Source organism: Saccopteryx bilineata, chromosome 7 (genome assembly GCF_036850765.1).
Source record: "Saccopteryx bilineata isolate mSacBil1 chromosome 7, mSacBil1_pri_phased_curated, whole genome shotgun sequence".
Classification (NCBI taxonomy): domain Eukaryota; kingdom Metazoa; phylum Chordata; class Mammalia; order Chiroptera; family Emballonuridae; genus Saccopteryx; species Saccopteryx bilineata.
In genome coordinates, this window is record NC_089496.1 from 101,899,523 (window position 1) to 101,923,564 (window position 24,042).

General features: G+C 39.2%; 1 protein-coding gene across 1 annotated transcript in view; it reads left to right on the plus strand.

Annotated features, from left to right (window-relative positions):
• Positions 1–23,174, plus strand: part of ATRNL1 (attractin like 1) — a 546,562-nt gene extending 523,388 nt beyond the window's left edge. Inside the window, exon 29 of the mRNA XM_066238473.1 lies at positions 20,287–23,174. Coding sequence (XP_066094570.1) covers positions 20,287–20,411 — 125 coding nt within the window. The 3' untranslated portion in view covers positions 20,412–23,174. The remainder of the gene's footprint in view (positions 1–20,286) is intronic.
• The last annotated feature ends 868 nt before the right edge of the window (positions 23,175–24,042 follow it).

Sequence of the window (24,042 nt, forward strand, 5' to 3'; positions counted from 1 at the left end):
GTACAAAAAAACTGCAAAAAGTTTTAAGAGAAAAATGAAGATTTTAAGAATTACCAAAACATCAGTACTTCTTTCTATAACTGATGTGTGTGTGTGTATGTGTGTGTGTGTGTGTATATATATATATAATTATATATATGAAATATTTAAATATGAATTATCTATGAACCAAAATGAGAAGCTAAGAATAGCACAGTAATAGCAGTGGTTATTGAAACCATCTGAAATTTCCTCTAGTTCCACACTATCAAATAATAATATGACAGTTGAAGTTGCTCACAGAATATGATCACATTAGAGAGCAATTTCAGTAGACATTTTTGTACTTTCGCAAAAGGAGGTCCCCGGAGACTAAAAGATAGTTTAGATAATGCAATTATTTAATCAAGAATGTCAAATACCAGCCATCACACCACCTGCTTTTTAAAATAAAGAAAGCCAGGCACTAAAAGGAGTGGTGTAAAAAAAAGAAAAGAAAGCAGAGGAAGAATAAGTGACAAAAGGAAGAAGAAAAATAATTAGATACAATCTAAAAGAGATGGGTATATGTTGTAGCTATGCTGCATATTTTTGTCTCAGAAGTTTATGTATGACCTAATATGTGTTAAAAGATAAAAAGAAAACTGTAAATGACAACTTTTTTAAAAGGAGGTGAGAGGCTCCAGTTACACCATCTTCTGATGCCACGCTTCTTACATTCTTTTATGCCTCCTATCTCTGGGGTTCCAGAGTTTACTCATGGCAGCTTGGTGATAACCTCCATCAAGTATCTTCTAGCGTTAGCTGTCTCAGGTTTGAGTCTGTCTTCAGGGTGTTGAGAGCATCATATAGCAGGTACCATGTATGTGTAACCTCATATCAATACTGGAAGAAATACATATAATGGAACTAAACTTCACTTCTCACAGTAGTTGGCTTTCTAAAGTGCAGTGTCGGTATAAAATATTGGTGAGTCTCTTTATTTGGAAATGGAATGAGCCTAGATTTAATAACTTTTCTATAACTCGACATTTACAGCTATCGTTAAGTAAGAAGATTGAATATTGTGAATGATGTGGGATTAACCCAAAATACCCGTGTTCCAATCCTAGGAGTGAAAACATTTCTTCCACACTCGTGGGCTTTCTTGTCTCCCTGATTTGGACTCAGAGTCAAAGGGCGAAGGTTTTGCTCGGTGATCCAGGCCGCTGCCAGCCTCATTACCCAGGGCTGTAGGCTAGGAGGGTGCTGGTCCAGGGTCTGAAATTTCTCTGAATCCAGCCCCAAATATTTTGGCACTAAGATTAACTTGAACTACTTCTAAAAGCAAAAGTGTGATGCTAAGAGAAATAAATAAATAAATAAAAGTACAAACAGCAAAATTAGAGAAATATTTACAATGCCGTGCATTGCTGTTGAATGTTTTTCTCCATCCAGATCTTTTCACAGCGATACAAACTTGTAAATGTATTTGACAATATTTCATTGACTTGTCAAAAGAATCAGTGCACAGTGTAGGTGTTGGGAATGGTTTTAGTGCTGTTTTCATGCTATTTTCCTAAAAAAAAAAAAAGAAATCTAAATTCTGCAATAAATGTTTCATGTTAGGGTTCAGTATCATCTCTGATCTCAAACCGGACTCTCGAAACCTTGCAGAGTGGCTTGGTTCAGGAAAAACCGAAGTCATTTAGAAGTCAGTTTAGTCAGTCCTGGAATAACTCTGACTTTTCTGGTGGTTTCCAAAGGAGAAGATAAAAAAATAAAATTAAAAAAAATCCCTCTTCACTACTCTGTTCCATGGACAGTTTGGGAGACAGAATTGTTCTGTCCCCATTTGCTAAACCAGAGAATTTCTAAGATTCTTTCCAGCTTAGATTCTCTGGTTCTAAGAATATCCCTATTATTATCATTACATCTCATTTAGCTTCAAGAATGTTAAAGCAGTAGTTTCTTATCTTACATCTATCTTTATGAGAAAGAGTAAAGAAAACCGAATTTCGTTTCTTCATGATTAATGCATTTGTCAAATTCTTTCCAAGTAGCAAATTAATTTATTGTGGTTTTTTTCATGAATGCAAATTAAGACTATGCAAACTATTATGGTAAAACTTAGCAGGCTTTTTTGATAAATTAGAACTAACTGATCTAATGTTAATGAAAGGAAATATATTCAAATACAAATTTTAATAACATGGGTAAAAAGAAAGTCTTAGACATCATAAGCTTTTTTCTTACATAAAATTCATGTAACTTGAACAGAAAGTTATTAAAATGTAATTTTCTATAGTGAAGCCTGTATTAATTGCCTCATATAAAACTCTGAAAAGTTTCCTAATAAATGTCTGGTCCGATGTATCCCTGAGAAGGAAATTGTCTATTGATTAGTTAATTATCTCAAACCAAGAGCCCCAGATTCAGTTTTTGATAATCGCTGTCTTTTTCTTTGCTTAAATATTCTCATAGAAACCAGAAATAACACAGTTTTTCTTTAAATAAGGAAGTATTTTTGCCTGTGTTCATATTGATCATACAAAGAGTACCTGTTTAAATCTATTGTGCATCTTGCTGTTTACCACCCCATGAATGTATGACTGTACTTATATGTGTGGAATGTACCTTTATTAGTCAGATTTTAGGAATGTGTCCTGTGAGCTTGAGTTTCATACTTTTAAGATTATCTAAATTCACAGCTCTGAGGTTGTAAAACACAAAGGCATTGGCAAACTCACTGAATCTTGGTGTTCTTTGCCATAACTATCCATTAGCCCCATTTTATAGAATACTTATCCTGAAGAAAATTGTATTTCTTTTTATTTTTGTTTTCTAATTGCAGTTCTACTTGATTTTCACTCAGTTCAACAAGAAGAAATTTCGACTTTTTATATTAACTAAATAGTCATACACTAGAGGGGCTAATTATGCTCACATTTTTGAAAAGGAAAAATTTGTAAAAGCTAAGTTTGACTACATATATTTCACAGCGGGGTGTAGGAATTTGTGTATAATTAAAATACCTGGTTTTTTAATATTAATGTTTGCAGTGCTCACTAAATTTAAAAGGTAGTGCCAGATGAAATGTAGTGCTCATTTAATTCTAAGGCTCATCATTTTAGTTGAGAAAGAGAGACCTGATGTGTAAATCTTTAATGCAGTCTATCTTATTTTTGCCATACTAGAAGTCATAAAAATTAATAAAACAAGGAAATTAAAACTGAAATACAACGAGGGAGCATGCTTGAGTACGACAGAGGGTCCAGGTCGTTGATCCTCCTTCCAGTAGTCGTCACTGTTGGGTTTGACTTTAAGAGAAAATGAACTCACGGAGGAGCGCTACAAGATTTAATGAGGAACATATGTAATATTTTTCACCCACATTTTAGTTTTTTTATCTTGGCTTCCTTAATGTTTTCTTTCAAAATGTCAGCAGTGATTAGACTACATTATGGGATAATTAATATGAACTTTTACCATAAAGCTAATTTTGAATAATACTAGAACAAAACACATGTCAAGATGTTAAAGATGGGAAGTTGAACAGATTGCTTTTGTTTATTAAAAAATACTACATCTTTTCTCTTTTCAGGTCTCCTTTCTTTTCAAATAGCAATCTGACACAAATGTTTGAGAAAGGTTGAATAACCTGTGAAAGAAGCACCTTTTCAACTTTGGGAGTTCCTGAAATCCTTTCATAGAATACGCTATAGATTCAGCCAATTATAATATTGGCTATTTTGAGGAGATTAGGAAACATTTTCTCATGTCCTTGGACTCAGGGGATGTGACAAAGCTTGATTAGTTATGTCCAATTCACACTTTAATGCCAGTGCTCCGTATTTTAAAATCATCTTCATGTGGTATCATATGTCTTCTTCTAAACTGGCCTTTTCCAAAATTTGTTCAAATTACTAAATAATTTATTTCATCCCACAGCAATTCGAGAGATTTATTAGGTGTTTCCCCCTAAGTTGCTTCTGCTAAGCTCAATTACACATCTGAATAAAGGCCACACTCAGAATTGGGGTGGGGCACCTCTTCATGTTGGTTCATAAACTTCTGAACATGATCTAGTCACACCAGGAAGGCCTCAGGACTGGATACTGATCAGCGCAGTTCAGTCAAATGACCGAGCAATTCAGCAACCTACAATATAATTGTTGCTTGTATTTGAATTAAAATTTAATTTTAGAGCTAAGTGGCTTCGCTCTTGCTTCAGCTGGGTCAGTTCAGGCCATCCGAGTTGTTCTGCACAAAGACTGCTGTGTCATCTCCGGTAGTTCATGCAGTGTTTTTAGAGAACATTTGTCCATAGTCTCTTGCAAAGAGTGCTGTAAATGTACCACAAAGAGTAATGGCTACTAGATGGAGACACCTAGACATCTGTGTTAGGATCTGCTTTTTTATACACTGCCTTTCATTCTTGCAGATTATTCTAGTTCTCTAGAAAAAAAGAAAAGAAAAAAGAAAATGGGCCCTGGCAGGTTGGCTTAGTGGTAGAGTGTGAGCCTGATGTGTGGAAGTCCCAAGTTCAATTCCCAGTCAGGGCACACTCAGGACGTGACCATCTGCTTCTCCCCTTCCTCCCCCCCCCCACCTCCTCCTCCCACAGCCATGGCTCAGATGAGCAAGTTAGCCCCAGGAGCTAAGGATGGCTCCATGGCCCCACCTCAGGTGCTAAAAATAGCTTGTTTGCCAAGCAGTGGAACAGCTTCCCTAGATGGGCAGAACATCAGCCCCAGATAGGCATTGCTGGGTGGATCCTGGTCAGGGCACATGCAAGAGTCTATCTCTTTGCCTCCCTACCTCTCACTTGATTTAAAAAAAAAAAGTCCATTGGCATTGTGACTCATTGGCTCCAAATCTTTTTTTTTACTTCTTTATTCTCTTCTCTAAATTAGTACTTTACCAAAAAAATAAAAACAACTGGTTGACTTTTCCAACTCCAGAAAGCGAAATAGGAATTTAAATTTAATTAATTAAAATCTGCAGTTATTCAGAGAAAATTTGCTTTTGTTCTGGTTATCACAATCCCAGTTTGTCAAAATGCTTTTAGAAAGAAAGTCTTTTATCAAAAAGAAGAGGGAGGACTCAATGTACTTTGTCAATTATACATCAGCCATTTATAGTTTGTCCTTTCAAGATCATCTTTGACATTGTTTAGAGAATGTCATAAATACCTTTGCAAATAAAAGTTATAATCTACATTTTTTTTTTTTTCTGAAGCTGGAAATGGGAGAGACAGTCAGACAGACTCCCGCATGCGCCCAACCGGGATCCACCCGGCACGCCCACCAGGGGCGACGCTCTGCCCATCCTGGGCGTCGCCATGTTGCGACCAGAGCCACTCTAGCGCCTGGGGCAGAGGACAGAGCCATCCCCAGCGCCCGGGCCATCTTTGCTCCAATGGAGCCTTGGCTGCGGGAAGGGAAGAGAGAGACAGAGAGGAAAGCGCAGCGGAGGGGTGGAGAAGCAAATGGGCACTTCTCCTGTGTGCCCTGGCCGGGAATCGAACCCGGGTCCTCCGCACGCTAGGCCGACGCTCTACCGCTGAGCCAACCGGCCAGGGCCTCTACATTTTTATTATAACTTTAATATCTAAGGATTTGAAGTAAAAGAATATGAAACCAAATCTGATGAAATATATATACTTGTTTAAAACCTTGATAGTACCATACTTCTGCTATACTTCTCTACTTTGTTATATATAATGTCTCTAAAATGTCTTCTCTTTACTCAAAGAAAAAATTCTCTAATTATGGGAACTCGTTGACCATTGGGCTGAATGTCAGCCGCATCTGGGTGGTGAACTGGCCCCTTGCCCAGACCTCAGAGTAAGACTAATTTGAAAACCCTTTAGAGAATGCAGCTCAGAGTCCACGCTGTGCAGAAGATCCTGCTCTAATCAACCATTGATCATAAGAGATTTCCTTTATTGACCTGAAAGCAAGTTTCTTCGTCTTTCTGCCAGCTCAGCCACTTACTGAAAGTAGGTAGATAACATTGAAAGTGAATATGCCTAATGAAGAGGGCAAAGTCATCCGTCTCCCCCGCAGATGACATTGTGATTCTCTCCCCAGTAGGCTATCTGTAATGACACGTGCTAAGAGAAATTTCTAGGTCCATCCATCTCTTTAACCTTTTCATTGCCACCCTCTGAGGAACCAGATTAGAAAGATGGCCCTTTTACAAGTACACTTGAACTGTCACTTGGGACACTGTCGCCAAGGGTCGTGGAACCAATGTCCGAGATTTCTCTCTGTGTGTCTGGAGATAATTTGGAGTTGAATTCAGGACAGTGTTTATCCCCCTGGATGTGACATCAGAAAGATCCAGATCACTCAAGTTTACTCCCTCGATGATTTACCTGCCCGTAGATTTTGAAGGGTTCTCTTTGTGACATTTCTCAATTTACAGCCGCTCCAAGGCCACTTGGATCATCCCCCACGGCAAAGTGGGGGTAAGATACTTTTTTTTCACTCAGAAAGGTTAGCCTCATGGGATACGCTCAGTCAGATTTTCAAAATGGTTTCAGAGAATGAAGGCATCTTTTCTACTATCCTCTGATAGATTAAAGGAGGTCACTTAAACAAACTACTTCTTGAAAGTACCTGTTATGAATTACTGGAGAGAATGTGTACTATCTGGGGTCCCAGATCACTTAGCGACTTTCAGAAGACTGGTTTGAAGTCTGTTTTGAGAAATACACCGTCCAACTATACAGCCTTTTCCTTCAGCAAAGAAAATTGATCAGGGATCAATTTGGCTACAGACACATCTGTTTTTGTTAAAATGCCTTTGGCCATTAACTTATCTGTAATAACTTTTGGTAAAGTCTAAACAATTTCTAATAATATTAATGTAAAAATCATGATTCTGTATAACATTTTTTTCTTCCATTTTATCCAGTCAGCTACAGGTGAGGATTGCCATTGGAGTTTGTCAAAATAACATTTTGAATTTGCAGAGATAGTTGTGTATTTTCCATTTCTTTTACTGTTGAAATTATTTTAAAATATTGATTGCTGTGAACATAGGGGAGCAGAAACATTATCTCAGACAATACTAAAAGTCATTTTTTAGCTGATAGTTAATATTTCATATTCAATGCCATGCATCTGTGTTATGGAATGATAAGCTGTATATCTGTCTCCTCTATACTCTAGTACTCATACAAATGCTATGGAAAGCAATGATTCACATTACCACCCAACACTATTTTACCCTGATTTAAAATTGTAATCTAGCCTGACCAGGTGGTGGTGCAGTGGAAAGAGTGTCGGCCTGGGACGCTGAGGACCCAGGTTCAAAACCGTGAGGTCGTTGCCTTGAGCATGGGTTCATCTGGCTTGAGCCCAAAGTTCACTGGCTTGCGTAAGGGGTCAATCACTCTGCTGTAGTCCCCCCTCCCCTCCGTCAGGCACATGAGAAAACAATCAATGAACAACTAAGGTACCCCAATAAAGAATTGATGCTTCTCATCTCTCTCCCTTCCTGTCTCTTTTGCGCTCTCTCTCTCTCTCTCTCTCGCTTAAAAATAATGTAATCTAGTTTCTTATAAATATGTATCTGAGCTAAAAAAGAAATATTTGTTTTTCTGTTGGCTCTAAGTTTATACAAATTCCCAAAGATCACATAAAAAGTGAACCACTTTTTCCTTTTGGGAAAGAACTGGAGGAAGCTTATGGGGGGACTTGCAAGGTTGATTTCAAGTCCTGCCAGTCTCTCCAAAGAGATTCAGGGAGAGCTGAATGGCTGATGCTTTGATGCCAAGCAAGTGCGGCAGCTGTTTTTATTTTTCATCAATATTACACACACAGCCACAGATATTAAAACCTGTTTACAGATGGTGTTGACCCAGACGCTTGGCAGATGCTCCCTAGCATAGCTTCCACTCTCTGGGCATAAGCATGTTCAGTTCTTAGAAAGGGGCATGGACACTTTGGAGTACAGTCGGCACCGTGGAGGAAAATCTCCCGGGTCACCTTCTTGGACAGCAGATTGAGTATAGCCACTGTGATGTGGTGGTGTCACCCCTTCCCCTGCCCACAGCATTATCCCCACCCTCATCTCTACCCTCCTCTTAGTAACGTCTCTACAAAAAAATGCAAGGGTTAGAGCAGTGGTAGTCAACCTGGTCCCTACCACCCACTAGTGGACGTTCCAGCTTTCATGGTGGGTGGTAGCGGAGCAACCAAAGTATAAATAAAAAGATAGATTTAACTCTAGTAAGTTATTTTATAAAGATTTATTCTGCCAAACAGCGAAAATCTGACATGAAGTACTTGGTAAGTAATTATTATTATATGCTTTAACTTGCTGTAACTCTGCTTTATAAATTTTATAAAGTATAGTTACTTCCCTACTTTATAAATCACCATTACTGTGGGAACCAGTGGGCAGTTAGAAAACTTTACTAACAGAGATACAAAAGTGGGCGGTAGGTATAAAAAGGTTGACCACCTCTGGGTTAGAGAAACATAAGAGAGCTAATATTTCCAAGTACCTGTAAGGTAAAATAACACTGAGATTTCTGATCAGAAGTCACTTCCTTAGCAGCACAAAGCATGGTGATACATCATGTAATTCTCATTCAAGTAATATTTATTGCCCTAGATCTTAGACTAAGCATGTGATGAAAACATAGTCCTTACTTTCAAGGTGTTCCCCATCAAGAGGGTTAGGCAGAGATATAAAGACAAAATTGTACAATAATGTAAAGAATTAGAGAACTGAACTTTAAGAAACTCTCTTCTGTTGTGCAAAGATTCCTAGACATAAGATGAAGTCCCAGCCTGGTCTCTGACACCGCCCAGTCTCTAGACTCCTCTGATATAAACCTTGACATCAGTTGTTGGCATCATAGAAACCACACCTAACGAAGTAGAAACCATACCTGGTATTACTAGTGGGGCTCTCGCTCTGGTAGAAGTATGCTCAACCCTCTGCAAGTCCTTAACCAGCACCAATAAATGCATATTTCTAGAAATTAAAAGTTCTTGAAGCCAGCCGTCCCCTGACTGCACAGTGATACGTGTGGCAGCCCTCCCTGCTGCCACATGAGAATATCTACACTGCTCACCAAAATTAGGGGATGTTTTATTGCCTCATATTCATTTTGAGAATATCCCCTAATTTTTGTGAGCAGTATATATTTTTTTGTTGTGTACTCATTGATTGCTTCTTGTGCGTGTCCTGGACAGGGATTGAACCTGTGGCCTTTGTGCACCAGGATGACGCTTTATCCACTGATCCACCTGGCCAGGACTGTACCACAACTTCTTTTTCCACTTGCTTATTGTGGGCACTTGGGCTGCTTCCATATCTTGGCTATTGTAAATAATGCCGCAGTGAACATAGGGGTGCATGTATCTTCTCCAATTAGTGTTTTGGATTTCTTCAGATATATTTATATATATATACCCAGAGGGAAATGGCTGGGTCATATGGAAGCACTATTTTTAATTTGGGGGAGAAGCTCCATATTGTTTCCCATAGTGGCTGCACCAATTTGCAGTCCCATCAAGAGTGCATGAGGGTTTGCTTTTCTCTGTGTTCGCCAGCACTTGTTTGTGGATTTATTGATGAAAGCCGTTCTGACAGGTGTGAGGTGACATCTCATTGTGGTTTTAATTTGTGTTTCTTTGATGGGTAGTGATGTTAAGCATCTTTTCATACATCTATAGGCCATCTGCATGTCCTCTTTGGAGAAGTGTCTATTTAGGTCCTTTCCCTATTTTTTAATTGGATTGTTTGGGGGGTTTTGGTGTGAGTTCTATGAGTTCTTTATAAATTTTGGTTATTAACCCCTTAATGAATGTATCATTGGCAAATATCTTCTTCCATTTGGTGTGGGAAAATTGCCATCGGTATTTTTGGAGGGATGCATCATGTCTGCAGATTGCTTTGGGTAGTGTGGACATTTTAATGATATTTAATTCTTCTTATTCATGAGCATGTTATATGCTTCCATTTATTTGTATCTTTCTTAATTTCTTTCTTTAATATCTTCAAGTACAGGTTTCTTTTACCTATTTGGTTAAATTTATTCCTGGGGGGGAAGGGAGGGGTTTTAATGATGTTGTAAATGGGATTGTTTTCTTATTTTATCTTTCTGATAGTTTATTACTGGTACATAAAAATTCAACTAAAATTTAAATGTTAATTTCGTATCCTGCTACTTAGCTGAATTCATTTATCAGCCCCAGTAGTTTTTTAGTGGCATCTTTAGGGTGTTCTAAATTGTAGTATCATGTCAGATGATGGACATTTTTGAGCTCTTTTGCACCTGGCACACTTCCAAGCCCTTTCTATTTAATCATCACAGTAACCTGGTCAAAAGAATATATGAACTTGATTCACTATAATATAAGCTCCATGAAGAACAAAATCTTTTATGTCTTGTCTGTTTTATTCACTGCTAAATCCTTAGGGAGCAGAGAAGTGCCTAGCACAGCGGTTCTCAACCTGTGGGTCACGGCCCCGGTGGGATCTAACAACCAAAACACAGGGGTCGCCTAAAGTCATCGGATTTCCCCTGTGTTTTGGTCGTTCGACCCCCGCTGGGGCCGCGACCCACAGGTTGAGAACCGCTGGCCTAGCATATATAGATATAGATTAGACATAGATATAGATATAGATATAGATATAGATATAGATATAGATATAGATATAGATATAGATATAGATATAGATATAGATATAGACATAGACATAGATATACACACATATATACATATATATGAATATATATATACACACACACATATATATATAATAGACACTCAAGAAATAATAGTGGAATGAAGTGATTTGCTCTACAAAGAATTTTTTGATCCTTAGGACTTCAATGTTTTCCAGACATTTGTGATTTAATTGTGATTTTTTATTCTTATTAATATTAGTAACTGATTGTTTCATAATGGGAATGATTAACTTTGTACAATACATTATATATACAGTTTATAAAATACTGTCATCTATACTCTCACTTAATTTAAAGCAATCAGTGACATTTTACTACTAGAAATGCTGAAGTACAATGCCCCTACCTAATGGAAGAATGTTATTCCTATTATTACATAACTGCTATAGTTCAGTTTCTTCATTGAGCAGTAAGTGCTTCCGTTAAATTAAATTAAGGATGAATAGGGCTTAAAACAAGAAATTATCATATATCATAATTTTTTTTAATTGAAGGAAAAAATACTAGAAAATGTTTTCCCAGTGGCTTAGACAGAGGGACTATCATTTGGAAATTTATTTAACAACTTTGGAAGATAACTGTAAGGGTGATTCCTGTAATGTTAGTGGCTCTTACCGAAAAGAACTACAATTTTTTCACAATAAAATTTGCTGGTATGTGATTCAAGTTAGAGTTGATAAGATCCAAAAGAGGCTTTACTTGTTAAAAGCCATGAAGATTTGCATAAAACAGTGACTTGAGACAGCAATGGTCATTATTTACTTGGCACGTTCTAACCAATGAGGGAACAGTTCATCTAAAATTTAGGGAGTACTTGGCAGTGTCATAGAAAGTGGCATCTGTGGTGCTAGAATAGGATTCCATTTCAGAGTCCTTCTACACTGAGTCTTCAAATGAAATTTTAAAATATTATGATGTGTTAGCGGCCAAACAAGAATTTATAACCGGGACACAATTATCATTTGTATTTAAACATTGACATCTGAAGTTATCATTGGTTTTCAGTAGGTGAAGAGAAATAGTTCTTTAAACTCTCAGACAAATGTGACTAGCCAATTTGTCATTACGGTGTTTTCAGCACTTGAAGTATTTCAATTTTTGTTCAACAATGTAACCTTTGGAGTTTTGCCTAATAATGACTTCAGTTGTGCTAGCCTTCCAACAGATGAATTAAAATGGAAATGCATATTTTGTAATTATGCAACCAGCCCCAGTTGCCTATTGGCGAGGGTGGCCACACTGAATGTTCAATTAACTCTGCACAATAGCTAGAGTCTATGCAACATCAAAGTTTCCCAAAGTCACTTTCTTATTCATTGTAAAGGATAGCCAAGACTCTCATTGGTAGTATGCAGCTCTACACAATCAGAGGGAAAACATTTAAACATCCCAGCATGGTATTTCCATTTAAATCTGATTACAGTGAAATAAAACTATAGCCATTAAAGGTTTAGAAGAACTACAAATACAAGCCGTAAAAGAAGACAGATAGTAAATGGGGTAGTAAAACATTTCAGCAGGGTAAACAGTCTGTAGCACTCATTCAAGCCTTCCTGCAGCAGACTGCAATTCACTACAGACCTTGCACCGTTCCCGGGGCTCCACTTAATCCTGCAATTAACCTTTCACGCCTAATGAAGCTGTTTCCCTGGAAAATTAAAATATATGGTGGTGCCTGCTTTTACACAGACCGGGGAGGAGAGAATACCAAAATGAATGACTTTTCGGAGGCTTTGTTCAAATGTGAAATGGACATGTGATGTTTGTATATAAAGTGAGACTGTTCTTTCTAAGGCAATTTCATTTGATGTGCCGTGTTTTACTACTGTACTTATTAATTGTTCTGTGTAATTGTAAAAAAAAAACACATACACATCAGTAATTTTATGATTGGATGGTTACTGCTGGAGTCTGCTAAGACCATTCTACTTCCATTAGGGAAAACTAGAGCTTTTTCTCAAGCTAACTAAATTCCTGATGTTTCTCCTTGGTGGTCTTCATCACAATGTAGTGGTTTAAAAAGGTGCATTTGCCATTTAGATGTTTAGCTGTTAGACATTTACACTGAGGATTCTTTAGAACACATCTGCACATGGTTGCTGAGAAACGATGTTCTTTGTTTTTGAAAAACAAACTTCTTAAATTTTAGGAAGAAAATAGTTTTTTTTTCCTAAAGTTCTAGGTAAAGATCTAATTTTGGTGCCTCTTCTATTTATTTACAAAATATCCATGGTAGCTCTGAGCAGCCAAGCCAGTGACTACTAAGTTGTGCCTGTGTTCTGAAGGAAATCTGCAAGTCCCAAAGGAGTCCGCTGCCTTCACAGCCGGCCCTGCCCCGGTGACCCGAAGCAGCCCGCGGTGGTCCACATTAGCAAGCAGCAATTCGAGACGCCAAGGGGCCAGGGGAAACAGAACAGAAAACAGAGGATGGCCTTTCCTTCCTTATGAGGTTTATAATTCATATTTAAACCATCGAAATGCCATAGTGTCTGGTATTTAAGACCTACAAGTGCGATAAAAGGTAAAGCTTACAATAAATACTTAAACCCCAGCATTTTTATTGAATCTACTGGCGTATTTTGATATAAATCCTGCTAGCCTGCAGCGTGTGCATCATGTCGACACAGTAAGTGGAATTCCTTTAGACCACCAGTCTGAAATAATGAATTGTTCGCCCAGTTAATTGTATTGCTTTGAAAACAAGGAGCTGTGCTAGACCTAGAGAACACAATAAGTGGGTTTCGTCGGATGATTTGTGGGACAGTTTTGAGAAATTGTCTTCGGGAGTGACCTGATTTTAATGGAACTCTAACGGCGCCAGAAGGAGCCACTGCACAGCGTCCTACTAGGAGGCAGGACTTCCTCCGATGGTATGGGAAGTGTGGGGTCATCACCCAATAACCACTTGCCAGGAAACAATTCCCTGGCACATCGACACCAGGAGGAAGTGTTTGCCTCAAAGAGCAATACGGAGAACTTACTTCTAAGTTGCTTTTACTTTTGTGATGCGTATTTTCTTTAATTCAGGAAAGGTCTTGAGCTATATTTATCTCTTCGTCACCACTGTGAAAATAAAACAAATAACCCGTAAAGGTTATTGATTCAGAACTTGTAGCAAGGGAGTCAGGCACCATAGCTTCCTTGGGTGTTGGCAGAGACTTAAGACAAGCAAAAGCAGGGAAACTCTTTAGAATGGAAAAGAGAGAAGGCTTCAGTCACCTGGAGGCTGTTGGCCTGGGGCAGCTGGAGGTAGGTTAATTAGAAATAGGAAGTCCTATGTGGTTGTTAGGGAAACATATTTCCTTTTCTCAGATTGGTCCTAAATTAGAAGCAGGGATAAAAATTACAGAATTTGATTTCAGCAATTGTTATTAGAGATAGCAGTTTGGCTTCCTACAAGTCTGGTGTGGCAGGTTGGCTTCCTGGGCTGGTTATTGTAGATAGGAGTTGGCTTCCAAGGAAGGTTGCTGGCAGCTTGTGGGACAGGAGTCTGTTTTTATATATGGTCTGGCCATTGCCAATTTGTGTATTCAGTCTCTCACCAGCATATATACATGACATTGCGGGGGGAAGGGAGGTAATATTGTCTTTTTGAAAGAGCTACTGACTTGACTTTCCATTTTATCAATTAAGAAAATTAGATTCCTTACAATAAAGTATGCTGAAGGGAAATGATAGAAATTAATCTTTCTTTCTCTCTTTTTTTATGAGTCTTCCACTCACTAGTCAATTCAGGAAGAGAAGGACATTATCTCTCTTGTTTACTCTTGTGTCCAGACCCTCTTGCAGGTTGAATGGGGACCTAGCAATTTCGGGGTTGTTGTTTAAAGCAGTGTTCTTCAACCACTGATCCATGGACCAGTGCCAATCTGCTAGACCAGTGCTGGTCCACGAAAGACTTAACCACCCTGATGTTGTATGAAGATTACAGACCCAACGATCTTAGTCGAATCTGCGTATGCTCAGGGTGATTTCTGCCTTAGCAGTCCCCAGAAAATTCTCCAATTTTCATTGGTCCCCAAGATAAAAAGATTGAAAAACCACTACTTTAAAGTTCTGCAGATATTAAAATACAAAGAAATTCGAGCATAGTAATAAAGTCTTGTACCCCAAATTGGCAGGTGTGCGCGCACGCACACACACATGCACACACACACACACACAGCTATTTTGGAGTACTTATTAATAAGCTCACAGGATTTATGGAGCAGAATAACTCACCATGTGCCACAAGCCATATGGTACAGGAAAGGACACGAGTTGAAATCTGAATGAAAACCCCAGTTAGCCCATCCAGAAGATTCAACCTGGACAAATGGCCCTCTGAGCACCCCTGGGGTACACCCAGAAGACACCCCTGAGGGAGGAGCTCAAGTTCTTCCCCATTCACGTTGCCATTCGCACAGAATCTGAAAGTGCAGTTGAGTTTCCATTTTCATAGGAAAGGACAAAAAGCTGTCCAATTAAAAATAAGCGTGATTTGCAGTTTCATTTGTAAATTAAGGACTAAACTGTGGTTTATGATTTATCGTACTCGACGGAATGGGTTGCCAGGCCTACGAATCATCAGCAAATCCAGGACATGTTGTGAGAGCCGCTACTTTAGTTAGACTTTGGATTTCCTCTCCCCCGAAATGCAAAGATACAGGGACAGTTTCAAATTAGCATAACATTTCCTGTTTGGCAACTCCAACTGTTTACTTCTAGGCTGGCACTGTCCCATCAGAAGGGGAACAGCATTAGCGGCCACACACAAATGGGAAAGTATTGTTTTTCATAGCTCCTTCAGACGAGGTCATGCAAGAGTTTAATGAGTAACATGATTTCATGTTTGGATGCTGTGATCATTGAAATTAGCGTAAGTGGTCTCTGTGCACATTAAACGAGACATATACATATTATTTGTCATATCTGGCTGTCTCTGGATCAGGGGCTGCCAGGAATGAACTAACAGAAGGTCATACATTATGACAGGACCACGCCAGGAGAGCTGAAGGGGCACGTCTGTCTGAACTGGACTTTTGGTTAGCACAGCCGTGGTTGTGGTTTTCTTTTAAATACAGTGTGTCCGTCAAGTCATGGTGCACTTTTGACCGATCACAGGAAAGCAACAAAAGACGATAGAAATGTGAAATCTGCACCAAATAAAAGGAAAACTCTCCCAGTTTCATACCTATTCAGTGCAGTTCGATGTGGGCTCACGCACAGATTTTTTAGGTAGCTATCCCGTATAGCCTCTACAGACTCGTCACTGACTGATGGCCTACCAGAACGGGGTGTCTCCACCAAACTGCCGGTTTTCGTTTTTTTTTTTTTTATTAATTTTAATGGGGTGACATTGATAAATCAGGGTACATATGTTCAGAGAAAACAGCTCTAGGTTATTTTCCCATTTGTTTATGCTGCATTCCCATCACCGAAAGTCCAATTGTCTTTCGTCACCTTCTAACTGGTTTTCTTTGTGCCCCTCCCCTCCCCCATCTTCCTCCCTCTCCTCTCCCCACTCCGTAACCCCCACACTCTTGTTCATGTCTCTGAGTCTCATTTTAATGTCCCACCTATATATGGAATCATATAGTTCTTAGTTTTTTATGATTTACTTATTTCGCTCAGTATAATGTTATCAAGGTCCATCCATGTTGTTGTAAATGATCCAATGTCATCATTTCTTATGGCTGAGTAGTATTCCATAGTATATATGTACCAAAGCTTTTTAATCCACTCGTCCTCTGACGGACACTTGGGCTGTTTCCAGATCTTCGCTATTGTGAACAATGCTGCCATAAATATGGGGGTGCATTTCTTCTTTTCATACAATGCTATGGTGTTCTTGGGGTATATTCCTAATAGTGGGATAGCTGGGTCAAAAGGCAGTTCGATTTTTAATATTTTGAGGAATCTCCATACTGTTTTCCACAGAGGCTGCACCAGTCTGCATTCCCACCAGCAGGTTTCCTTCAACTGCTTATCCCACCGAGTAATGTTATTCCTATGTGGTGGCGCTTCATTATAAACTTGCCAATATTCACGTTGCACTTTGGTCATGGATTCGAATTTAGTGAGCCACAGAACACACTGAACTTTCCTCTGTACCATCCACATCTCGACTGGCATGGCCGTGGGCTGCTCCGCTGTCTACACGGTGTTACATCATCATCTGCACATGCGCACATGCTGCCACATCATCCTACAGAAACTGGGAGGGTTTTCCTTTTATTTGGTTCAGATTTCACATTTCTATCATCTTTGTTGCTTTCCTGTGACCGGTCAGAAGTGCACCATGATTTTACGGACACACTGTAGTGTGCTTCAGCTCCCACTCTTCAAGAAATAACTAAAAAAGTATTTCCTAGAGCAGACTAAGTGGTTAAGACATCTGTGTCGGACATTGAAGGACTTCATATGTGCTTTTCAGAGCTCAAGAAAGTAATTTTTGTATAAACCTTTGACCCTTGGATCTTGTATTATCTTGAAGACATTCAGAATAATATTTAATATTCTGAAAGAGCACATTATTTGACAGCAATTCTTAAAAGGTAAAGATGTAAGATAATTAGCTTAGCCAGTGATAGTTGTAAGTTTTTAATTTCGTCTCTCTAACACCATCCATTTCTCCTTCTCCACAATAGTTTCTCTTCTGTTTTGAACTATACTTGAGACTCCATTTTCTTCTAAAAAATGCATGTACTCAGATAATTAGAAACATCCACATGTATGTCACCTAACCTTTCTGTTTCCCCCATCAACCAGTTTAGAATAAATTGACCCACGGGAATAAAATAGTTTTAATGACATGCTACACGGTATAAGATCTGAAAGTGAGGCCTTCTAACAGCAGCACATTAAGAAGTCATCTGTGAGAACCAGGGATTGGGAAGCTCCATCCAGGGTCAAGTCCACAAGACCTTGTAAGAGACAGTCTGTTCTCTCGGTTTAGTATGGTGATTTGGTACATTTTGTTTTATTCAGGAATTATAGGGGACTCAACAGAAACTAAAATGATTCATGGATACCAGGGTATCCATTTGAGCCATTGCTTTTACAAATTTAGGGAATTCTTTACTATCCCTGAACATCTTACCAAACATTCCCATCAATCAATAGACAACATTATGTAACTAAACAGTATTTTTTTTATATTGTCTATGAGAGCTAGAACTCACTGCAGTTTTGATATTCAGCTGATAATACTCAAGGTCCTTATCTTATATTTAAGATATGTATCAGCTAAATTTCTAACTAATTATCTTTCTTCCATGTCCACTTGTGTAAAGCACAACTTTATCTCTGAGGTGCTTTCTTTCTTCTTTTAACACCCATTTAAGAGAATGAAAAGATAAACCACAGATGGGAAGAAAACATCTACATTACACACATCTGGTAAAGGACTGATATCCAAACTGTAAAAAAAAAAAAAAATCTCTTAAAACAACAGTAAGAAAACAAACAACTCAATTAAAAATGGACAAAGGATCTGAACAGATACCTCACCAAAGAAGACGTGCATATATCAAAAAAGCATATGAGGCCCTGGCCGGCTCAGCGGTAGAGCGTCGGCCTAGCGTGCGGAGGACCCGGGTTCGATTCCCGGCCAGGGCACACAGGAGAAGCGCCCATTTGCTTCTCCACCCCTCCGCCGCGCTTTCCTCTCTGTCTCTCTCTTCCCCTCCCGCAGCCAAGGCTCCATTGGAGCAGAGATGGCCCGGGCGCTGGGGATGGGTCTGTGGCCTCTGCCTCAGGCGCTAGAGTGGCTCTGGTCGCAATATGGCGACGCCCAGGATGGGCAGAGCATCGCCCCCTGGTGGGCGTGCCGGGTGGATCCCGGTCGGGCGCATGCGGGAGTCTGTCTGACTGTCTCTCCCCGTTTCCAGCTTCAGAAAAATGAAAAAATGGAAAAAAAAAAAAAAAAAGCATATGAAAAGATGCTCAAAATAATGTTATTGGGGAATTACCAGTTAGAACAACCATGAAATTCAGCGGCATAGCCATTAGAAAGGCTAAAACCCAGAACACTGACAACATTAAATGCTGACAGAGATGTGGAGCAACAGGAATGCTCATTCATTGCCGGTAAGAATGCAAAACAGCACAGGCTTTTTGTTTGTTTTTTGTTGTTGTTGTTGTTGTTGTTTTTCTTTTTTCATTTTTTCTGAAGCTGGAAACAGGGAGAGATAGTCAGACAGACTCCCGCATGCGCCCGACCGGGATCCACCTGGCACGCCCACCAGGGGCAACTGCTCTGCCCACCAGGGGGCGATGCTCTGCCCATCCTGGGCGTCGCCATATTGCGACCAGAGCCACTCTAGCACCTGAGGCAGAGGCCACAGAGCCATCCCCAGCGTCCGGGCCATCCTTGCTCCAGTGGAGCCTTGGCTGCGGGAGGGGAAGAGAGAGACAGAGAGGAAAGCGCAGCGAAGGGGTGGAGAAGCAAATGGGCGCTTCTCCTGTGTGCCCTGGCCGGGAATTGAACCCGGGTCCTCCGCACGCCAGGCCGACACTCTACCGCTGAGCCAACCGGCCAGGGCCCAGCACAGGCTTTTTGGAAGACAGGTTGGCAGCTTCTTTGAAAACTGAAACCTAGATTTACCCCGTGACTCAATGACCATGCCCTTAGGTGTTTGTGAATTGAAAACTTAGGTCCACACAAAAACTTGCACATGGATGTTTATAACAGCTTTATTCATCAATGCCAAAAATGGAAGCAGTCGGGATGCCCTTCAATGGATAAATTGTGGTCCATCTGTACAATATAATATTAGTCAGAGGTAAAAAGAAATGAGCCCTTGAGCCAAGATAAAAGACATGAAAGAACTTAAAGGTATATTTTTAAGTGAAATAAGACAATCTGAAAAGGCTTATCTTTTCCTATCTCAATTATATGGCATCCTGGTAAAGGCAAAACTAGAGAGACATTGAAAAAAATTCAGTGATTACCAGAGACCCAGGAGAAAGGGGGGGAATATATTGGTAAAGTATAGGGATTATTAGAGCAGAGAAACTATTCTATATGATAGTCTATAATCGTGACAACTTGACATTATGCCTTTGTCAAAACCCACAGGGCTGTTCAACGGCAAGTGTAACCCCACATGTAAACTACAGACTTTAGTTGATAATCAGGTATCAGTGTTGATTCAATTTTTATGCAAACCTAAAACTGTCCTAAAATTTTTTTTAATTTTAATGCAGTGACCTTTGTTCTACACACATACACACACACACACACACACACACACACACACGCAAACCAATAGTAACACTGAAAATTCCTTGTACGCTCAGAGCAAACCTGTATTCAGACATAGGAACTAAGTTGCGGGTCATATCCACTGCTCACTGCAGTATTTTTTACACACTGACTTTGATTGTCTCAAGGCAGAGTCTGTTAACTTTATTAGGCCCTTCTTGTTCTTCTTCATGTGTGAAGTTCACGTGTCCAAGCAAAGAAGCATTTGTAAGTAAAGGATAAACCATTTGATAACTTCCAATAAACAGCTAAATGGTTGATGACTGGATATAAAACCATAACAGTAAGATGTTAAGCCATCCGGTCACCATCCGGAAATACCTAACCAGACGTTTTAAAGGCCTTTTTCCTTTTCTTCCAGGCCTTGCGATCGCCAGTGCCCTCATAGATATTTCACAACAGAAGCCTTCAGACAGTAAAGACAAGACTTCAGGAGTCCGAAATCGAAAACACCACCTCTCAACACGGCAAGGAACTTGTGTCTGAGACACAAGAACTACTCCTGGAGAATTTGTACTGTTTCACTTTGTAAATGGCTTCCATTAAGGCTGGTCTATGGCCTCAAGTTTTATGGAGGCAAAACTCTGTATGGTCCCAGGACCCAAGTACAGTTCCCTCCAAATGGGCAGTGACCCATGTGGCCAAAGAATGTTTATGAGTTTTATAAAAGTAACAGTATTGAAGGTCATGGGTGATGAAGTTAGTTTTTACGACTCTCTTAGGCTTATCCTAGATCATGTTAAATTGCTCTGGAAAAAGATGTATATTGTTTCTTAATGCAGATGAAAAATATGTAATTCGTATAAACCAAACTGTTTATATCTAAGACATTAAAGAAAGACATTTTATAATGCCTGAACGATGAGAATTGTACAGTTTTTGCCTCATAAGCAAACTTAAATCACTTGTATATAAAGAGGAAATGAACAAATTGCAATGGCTTTCAAAATGCTGTTTTATCTCACTGTAAATGAAAATACAAGATTTTGATTTCGTAGGATGTAGGCAATGTATTTAAATATGTCACGTGGTGGTATCACGTCCAGACTCCATTTGGGAAGGGGACTATTTCCCACCTAACTGGGATGCAGACCCAATCGAATCCATTTGGATGGATTGGTAGGTGCAACTTCACGGGAAGTTTATTAGAATTCTGAGCGAAGAGGACCTTCCCGTCATCCGTGCCAACTGCCTAACTCATTATCAGAGCTGATGGAGCATGGAAAAGCCTGTCCAGCAATCAATTTGCCCCTTCCTTCCAAACACAGCCTCTGATACCGCAAACCTGAAGAGGGCTGGAACAGTTATAATAGGCAAGCTTCTGCTCTAATCTGGTCACTTTTTAATTGCCTCGGAACCATTGGATCAGACCTAAACGATCCATCTGCGTGTTTATAAGGACGGATCCTCCTCCTTTGGCCTTCCTCTGCTAGCTGCTAGATTTTATCTACCTTTTACGCATGGGCTGAACAGTATTTTACAAGTGACAACTCTCGACCAGGTTCCTTCCTGCCCACGATCTCACTGAGAGAGCAAGCAGAGAAGAGGATTTGCTGGGAAGCATCTACCAAATTCTTACTTCTAATGGGAACGCATTGGTGTCGTGAGAAAGTCTCCGGTATAAAAAACCAAGGTCATTGTTGCCTGCATTCATTCGTCATGACTGAAAACTCTCTATATGGCAGAAAGGAAAAGTGACATAAAACAGCTTTCGTATTGGAACGTAGGGTCGTGTGTGTCCTATTTCTGACCACAGTTCCCAAGAACCCAGTAGCATTATAGATCTCATTGGGAATGGTAGGTTTTTAACTTCAGGGTGACTACATGGTAACCTGTAGAGAACACTGAGAGATATCCAAAGCTGCTTTCTACTAAATAGTTCTATTCGCTATGAAAGTCATTTCAATATAATTGATGTTTAGAACTCTGTAGGTACTTTTCATGTCCTTTGGGTTTCTAGAAGGGAATGAAACTTCACTGTTTACAGCTAAGGCACAGTCTCTTGCATGCTAGGGCTGTGCAGTAGCAGAACATGACCCTATTATGATATGAAATGTTGATTTTACAATGCTTCATTTGATGAGGATCAAATGTAATATGTCAGGAATGATCATACAATATGTAGTTGCATCGTATGTAAGATTGCTAGGTTTCATTTAACCATGACTATGTCATTGTTTTAATAATTAGGCATTTATGAATTATAATATATATCCCTTATGTTGGCATGATAATTTTGCTATTTTCCATGCTTTAAAAGTAAGACTAATTCTTAGAGTAATTTTATCATAGCCTGTGGGGGTTTTTTTTGGAAGAGGGGAGTGGAGCAGGTTTTTACCTCCCTATGATATTTTATCTCTCAAAAAAGAGTGAGCAAAGTTTGTAAATGTCTCCTAAAAACAAGCAATTTTAGTAGCTTCTTTTTGGACCCTTTAAATGTTCATTTTTCTCCTGGAAAAATAAATTGATAAAACCGGTGACTACAAAAATATAATCGTTTAAAAATAAAATGATTGCCCATTTTGTATGATTCTCTAATGCTTTTCATGAGAGAAAGTTTACATAACAAAAACATAAAAAGCTGTGTGTAAAATCTATTTCAGCTACGTTTTTACGGAGTCTATGCAAACATTATTACTATGAAAAAATTGTCAGAAGTTTCATCCACCTTGAATCTCACCAGGTTCTTAAAACTTGAAAGTTAGAATTTTAGGGAATTATGGAATGGAATGCAATATTAAAGTGATACTATACCTTCCTGGGCCGAATATCGCTAACTTCGTGACGAATTATGCAATAGTTTCTCAACTGATCACTGCTTTTTCCTGGCAATAAAATTCTTCACCCTCAGGTGAAGTGAATTGAAAAGACCTTAGGGATAATCACTTGAATGTGTCAAGTTTTTTTTTCCCCCCGCTTTACAACAATTTAATTTTGTATGCTTCCTTTTTTTTTAAACCAAATTGCAAGTATGCAGAAACTCTTCAGAAAGTTAGCAAGTAAATAACTGACTCTCTTGGAAACTTATTTTAATGGAATTCTGTATATCAGTTAGACTGACTTTAAAATAATCTGTCAATTATAGGATGTATTGTTCTCTCATGTATGGAAATTTGGGGTTAAATAGAATGGAGTTTTTAAAATTAACTTGGGGAGAGTATTTGGACACAAATACAACGTTGTTGTTGAAAATCTGCACATGCTTACAGATTAATTTAATACGTATTAAAAGGATTGGGATTTTTGTCATTGCCTGGACATGAAAATTTATTCCAAGGATACACATGGACCGGAAATATTTGCCATTATCCTATTGTATTATATTCACTAGGAAAACTTAAGAGTAGGACCTATTTCAATGTGTAATTGATACTTACTGTACTTCCCAACATCTCATTTTCTTTGGGTTCCAGACACACAGAATGACTTCCTGTTGTCCTTCTGCAGGGTCACTCAGAGTGCAGACTGGTGAATGGGCCTCAGGACAGGTGTTGGGACCAGCTTTGAGTTGTGTGTGTGGTGTTGGGCAGGTTTTAACCTTTGAAGCCTCAGACGTTTCATCTATTGGGGGAGATGGCGGTGTCCGCTTGGCAGAACTGTCGTGAGCCCAGAAGAAAATAAACGAAAGCTCCCAAAGAAACGCAGTGTCGCTGCTGTTCCCATTCTTGGGGCCATCAGGACACTCTCTCCTACCTATTGCTTTATGAATCCATCTCTTAGGTTTTCATTCATCTTTCCACCATAGGGGAAAGCCAGGTAGGTTGTTGCAAATGAAGATTTCATGTAAATCTTGAGTGAAGTTCCTGTGTTTACACAGAGGTTTCTCAAGAACAACTTTTGATATTTGGGTCAGTAGACGATTTGATTCTTTCAAAATATACGCCATTGTAGGACAGGATTTTTTTAAGTTACTGCTTGATGACATTTAGGCAGGAACATCAATTGCCACTTTCTCATTCAAATTAGGTAAAAACAGATCAATCCTTGGACTTGGTTGTCATACAGGACGCCTCTTTTTTGTTTGTTTTTAATTGAACATGAAACTATGATTTGAAAAGTTTCTATAAAAATGTTTTAAAAAGTAAAACTGACCCAAATGAACCAATTTTATCCATAT